The sequence below is a fragment of the Impatiens glandulifera genome, chromosome 9 (genome assembly GCF_907164915.1).
Source record: "Impatiens glandulifera chromosome 9, dImpGla2.1, whole genome shotgun sequence".
NCBI lineage: Eukaryota > Viridiplantae > Streptophyta > Magnoliopsida > Ericales > Balsaminaceae > Impatiens > Impatiens glandulifera.
Genome location: NC_061870.1, coordinates 16,827,162 through 16,833,418, shown reverse-complemented (window position 1 = coordinate 16,833,418; position 6,257 = coordinate 16,827,162). Strand labels below are relative to the sequence as shown.

The 6,257-nt window shown below is 27.8% G+C and overlaps 1 protein-coding gene across 1 annotated transcript; it reads left to right on the top strand.

The window, feature by feature from the left end:
- Positions 1-276: 276 nt before the first annotated feature.
- LOC124915889 (histone-lysine N-methyltransferase 2B-like) lies at positions 277-2,760 on the top strand. The gene is made up of 5 exons (XM_047456638.1): positions 277-339; positions 418-795; positions 1,250-1,534; positions 1,841-2,161; positions 2,698-2,760. Exons 1-5 carry the CDS (start codon positions 277-279, stop codon positions 2,758-2,760), a joined length of 1,110 nt encoding a protein of 369 aa, XP_047312594.1.
- Positions 2,761-6,257: the final 3,497 nt, after the last annotated feature.

The following is a 6,257-nucleotide window of genomic DNA, read 5'->3' as shown; positions in this document are numbered from 1 at the left end:
CTTGCCTTTTCCTTAGTATGCATATAAAAATATGTTTTCAAATATTATCTCAAGATATTAAATTGAGTAATTATTTATTACCATGTGTTTAAGTATATTTTTTCCTTAATTACTTGCTTTTTCCTTAATTACTTGCATTTTTCCTTAATTACTTGACTTCCTTATTTGTATGTTTCCATTACCATGTTCTGTTTATAGTTTTAAAGTTTTGATACTTTAGGTTATACTTGGTGTTGATTTTATAATTCATATTTGTTGAACAGATTATCAACCAAAATGGGTAGGCAGGCTAAAAGACGACAAGAATTAAGCGATAATGAAAATACTGAATCAGACCCGGTATGATTTTGTTATTTATTACTTGGTTAGTATAGTTATTTGTGCTGGTTTTATTCTAGAATTTGTTATTGGTTTAAGGCTGAAGAAATGTATGAAATTGCGGATAGAAAGGCAAAAGTGGCTGCAAAGAAGAAAGCCCCAATACCAAAACGTTCCAAAATGGTAATATCTCCAAAACAACATACACAACCATCTAGACATCCACCCAGACAACCCCAAGCCACAAAACCATCACCGGCCAAAAAACCACCACCGGCCAAAAACCCACCACCGGCCACAAAACCACCACCGGCCACAAAACCACCACCGGCCATAAAACCCTCAACAACTCAAAGAAAAAGAAATCTACCAAAGAAAAGTCCTAGTCCATCCAAAGAAGCTTCCACATCATTTCAACATGGTTTGGAATTTGTCTCTTCTGAAACTGTCCAGGTTGAAGCTAACGCAACAGAATTGGTCAATACACATTCCCTTATCTTGGAAAATACCGAATCAACTCAACACCAATCTAATATAGAAAGGAAGAAGAAGATGATGATGGCGATTCAATAGAAGAAGGAGACTTACAACATCTTAGTCAGTCAACGAAGACATACCTTGAAATAATTGAAGAGAAGTAAGTTGATAAATTCAAGTTATATATATAGGACTTTATTTCTAAATGTTTGTGTGGTTGCAGATTTTACCCGGATATACATCGAATCATCACAAGCTATTGGAGGGGGGCATACGTGAACTGGAATCAAGTTCCAGAAGACATTAAGATCATGTGGTGGGAATAATTCACAGTAAGTTTAATTGTATTTACTATAATTAATTTTCAGTCATTTGAGTGGGATCCTACTAAAGTGGAGGATGTCTATGTCTATACCTTGTACAACTTTGTTTAAATTTCTATGTTTGTTTGTAGGAGTCATTTGAGTGGGATCCTACTAAAGAGGAGGATGTGAATAAACTATTCAAAAAGAAGGCTAGTGCAAAGATCAGAAATTTTATGACTAGGGCCAAAAAAATTTTGAAGAAGCCCTCACACATTACTTTAGAAGATTGGACTGAGATGAGGAAAAATTTTGTTGAACCTAAGTATTCACAAAAGTGCACGAAGATACAAGAATATCGCAGGAAATACACAGAGGACGGTGGTGCAACATATTGTGGAGGTTCTATCCCGGCTATTGAGCACCAAAGAAGATTGGTAAGTCATTTATTTATTTTAGTTGTGTTTAGTTTGTTGAAACTAATATTACTAACACCAGAATTTATATTTTACAATAGAACGAGGAACTTGGAAGGCCCGCAACCATTTATGAGACATTTGAAAAGACATTTCAAAAGTAAGATGGAACGTGGAGTGGGAAAAGGGCAGTAGATGTTGTGGTATGTCTTATAAACTTCAATTACCTAATTTGTATGTCAATTTTAAATGTTGAGATTAATTTATATACACATCTCATCATATTTTTTTATGTAGAATTCTTTCACTCAACTCACTCAAACTCAGGAATCTATGGATATGAATGAGAAACAATTATATATGGAGCTATGGATGGAGGCAGCGGGGAAATCCAAGAGTGGCCGTGTATTTGGAATAGGATACATGGGTAGGAAACAACTATTTCAGAATGGTCAGTTCAGTACACAACTAAGATTGGAGGTAAATACCCTCAAAGAAACGGTAAGTACTTTGCAAATGCAAAATTCAGAGAAAGATAAAGAGAATGCAATTCATAAAGAAGAATATACACAACAACAAGAGAGAATTAAACTGTTAGAATCCAGTCAAGTTGAATTGGTTCAGGACAAAGTTCATCTTCAAAATGAAGTAAAGTCTTTAAATAAAAAAATGGATGAATTCATTAAATTATGGAAAGCATCGGGTCAACAAACGAGCCAACACATTACAACTCCGGAGGGATTATAAAGAAGGTTAGTGATTTCATTCTTGTATTTAGTTTATATCCTTCATTTATAAATGCAAGGTAAATGTTATTGAGTGGAGTTATAATCTGAATGTATGAAGTATTTTGTATTATTAGTTTGATCATTTATGCTAATAGATAGTTATAATTAGATAAATAAATAGATAGTTGAGAAAAATAATATAGACATTTAGTCAAATCATGTTTAATCCTGAATATTTTGAACATGTTTATTTATAAAATATCTAGGCTTTGAAGTTGTTTAGTTTGTATAATATAAAAAAAATTGGATTCTTGTCTAATGCTATTAGAGAATGCACCATGGGTGTGATTGGTCTTTGGCATCAAATGTTGTAAAAAAATCATTATATTTAATATATTCAATAAATTAATTAGATACAAAATCTAATTAGTTAATTAATTTGTTAAATGTACACAGGTTTGTCTATTGGAAGTATATTTGGCAATGGATGGGGTGACCAATGGATGGGGTCCAACATAATGGAAGTATATTTGGCATGGTTTTTATTGTTTTTGAACTTAATTAGTACTTTTTCAATTTCTGGACATGGTTTATGATGTTTTTGAACTTAGAAGTCTTTGGATTTTATTTGTAAATGTATTTTGCAAATTTGTAATTAATGATGCTTATTTTGGTTTTCATTTGAATGGTTTCAATTATATTAGTATTATTGGGTATTGAAATAATGCACAAATGGTTGTAAATAATTTGCAAATTTATTTCAAATTTAAAATTTTTATTATTTCAAATAATGCAAAAAAAAGTTGTACAAGTAATTGGTAATAATATTGCAAAGTTATGAATAAAGATATTGTAGTCATGGTTACTTGTGTCATTGTAAAAGAAAATGCTATAATATATAGCTATGTTGGGTATAGGTATTGTAAATATTATTGGACTAAAATTAAATAATTGCCAATATTATTGCATTAAGTAATTTAGTTTTATATTGCAAAGTTTATTGTTTTATTTTCATTATATATTATTTATACAAGGTATTGCGAAAATTATTGCAGTTACAAATTTAGTTTGATATTGCAAAGTTTATTGCTCTATTTTCATTATAAATTCTTTATACTAGTTATTGTGAAAGCTATTGCATTCTAAAATTTAAAAAGGTATTGTCGTTTATGTTGAATGTATTTTTATTATTTACAAATTATTCATGTTGTAATTTCTATTGCAAAATAGCTTATTTATTAGGAAGAAATATATTGCAAAACATAATGCATGTTTATATTAACTATGGTTAGTTTTAGTTTCAAACTTAAGGAATATTTTGCATTAAATCGTTATTTAGTGCAAGTATTGTTGTATAAACTATTGTAAAAATTATTGCAAGTTTGCAACAGTGTAATTTGCAATGTTTTTATGTAATTGCAAATTTAGTTGCGAAATATCCGGTTAATGCAAAACAAAATGCTAAACCTTGTTTTTAATGCAAAAGTAGTTGCCGAAAACAAAATGCTAAACCCTGTTTTTAATGCAAAAGTAGTTGCCGAGGCTCTGTTGCAAATCATTTTTGTAGTGTACCTGTTTTTGACTACTAGGAACATAATTATGCATTGTGTATTTGTGTGAAGATGGTAAATTAAGCTCTTGAAGATGCAAATTGGATGCCTATTAAGAAGGAAGAAGAAGATATTTGTTTAATTGGTATACTATCACTAGCTATGTTTCAAAATATTTCAAAATAAAATCATCTTTTTTGAAAATATTTTAATTTAAGCTATTATCTATATGTTTTGATTGAATATTTATTAATATATTTTGATAAGTTCCTATATATATATATATATATAACTATTTTTTTATAATTAAATTTAATAATGTGACCAATTTTATTGCATTGTGAAAGATATGCGGTCAAACTATTTAACATTCGAAATAAATTTCGTTCGGCAGTTTGTTTGACATAGAGACTTTTGAATTTGATATTTTATAAGTGGTAAATGAGTTCAGACTCCTAAATTTAATTCTTTAAATAATTCAAATCTCATCAATTATTATATTATTTAATCAATCAGACAAATTTCAAAAATATCTTTATTTTTATAGTTTGATTGATGTACCAAAATAATTTATGTCTTGATTGAGTTTAAATTTTCATCATATCAAATTATTTAAATTTAAATATTTAGGTTTTTTATAAAATTTATAACTGTTAAATAATAAGATAGGAACAGGGGTATTTGGTGTCAAGGCTGGACTTAGGATCATCATTAAAATTTAGAAATATATATATATATATATTATATATATATATATATATATATATATAATTATCATTGTCTTTTTACAACATTTTCTTGTTCATGGACCATTTTATTAAATATATATATATAAGAGTAATATGGAAATAGAATGTATAAATGAAGATTGAGGGCCTTATATGTAGCTTTCTCTATGGTCTTAGTTTTCCATTAACCCCATCTTCATTCTAGATAAAGTTAAAAAGATAAGGACCATGTTGGTTTAAACTTTAAAGAGAATAACAAAATTGGGATTTTTTTTTAATGAACTTTCAATAGTAACCTTATTTTTCTGGTAGAAGATATCCTATAAATTGAGGAGTGATAGGAGAGAATTTGGGAGAGAGAATGAGGGAGGGAACATCACTTACTAGAAAAATGATAAAATGTGAGAAGAGTGGGAACAGAGAACAAATTTATTATTTTTTCAACGAATCAAATTACGCCACGTAATTTCCTCTCCCAATTATTCTTAAAAGAAAATTGTGTCAAATCAGATTTCGAATTGAAAATTTAAGTAATATTCAGGATGTTGAATGTCATGTCTCTTAAAGGATATTCAAATAACCCAAATTATTTTTGAATTTTCTTATTAACTTTTACCTTGTTTGCCATCACATTTTCTGAGCTAGACTTGGTTATAAATACAATGTATTTATTTGGTTGCTTGATAATTTATGACTAAAATTCATATAAAGGTTTTTTCCTTTAAAAAAAAGAAAACCAACCACCCATCAAACAAGCTTTTAAATCAAACTGCAGTAAAAACCAAGCAAAAAGATTACAATTATTACACTGAATGAGACGTGAGATACATATTTAAAATATTGAAATAATTAAAAATAATAAAAAAACAAGTAGTACTGACATGAAGAGAATAAAAAAGAAATTAGGTGTAATTTGATAGAGAGAATAGATTAGAAAATTACATATCATCACGTTATATTAGTTATTTTTTTAACGAATTAGATTATAATTTTTTCTTAGATTTCTTCTCTCAAATTCTATTCTCAATCATTTGTTTAAAAAGATATTTATTAATAAATATTTAAATAATTAAATAATCTAGCTTAAGTTCATAAAATGAAGCAGGAGATTGGAGCACTATGCTGGTGCAAGGGAACCATTGCCATAAATGTATGTGTTAATGTTAAAATCCAACCTCAAAATATTGATTTTGAAATAAGCTCTTAAATTATAAAAAACAAAATTAATTTAGAAAATTAATACGATGTTCATGAACACTTTAACTAAGCTTTTGAATTATAAAACTGTTTTAAGATGAATCATATTTAAGCCACAAGTTTTAATAAAATTTTATCATTTAAAATTCAGACAACACATATAACTCTTTTAATTGACTAAATAATTATTTATATGTGTGAAATCAATACCTATTTAAAATATATAAAAACATTATATCTTTCTAACTAAATAATAAACACCACAAAATTTAAATAATATGATCTTGCAAACAAAATGGTCAAATGTAATGAGAGTATTCAGGCAAATATCCTGTTTAAAAATGGTTCATATATCAAAATGAAATATTTTAATGATTTATACTAAAAAGAATTAAGTGGAAATTTGAAAATTAACAAATACATTTAGGACTTATTTATTTATGAGCTTTTACTTTTTCATTAATTGTTGTGGCCAGAATTCACAAATTGCAATTACTGTCAATCTTGAAAATGACGTTTTTTGATAAGTCCAATTCCATGC

Excerpts from the sequence above, each read along its gene's own strand:
- LOC124915889 (XM_047456638.1), top strand. The coding sequence starts at position 277 with ATGGGTAGGCAGGCTAAAAGACGACAAGAATTAAGCGATAATGAAAAT. Across the intron at positions 340-417 it reads AAAATACTGAATCAGACCCG|GCTGAAGAAATGTATGAAAT; the intron begins GTATGATTTTGT and ends TATTGGTTTAAG. Across the intron at positions 796-1,249 it reads AAGCTAACGCAACAGAATTG|GAGTCATTTGAGTGGGATCC; the intron begins GTCAATACACAT and ends GTTTGTTTGTAG.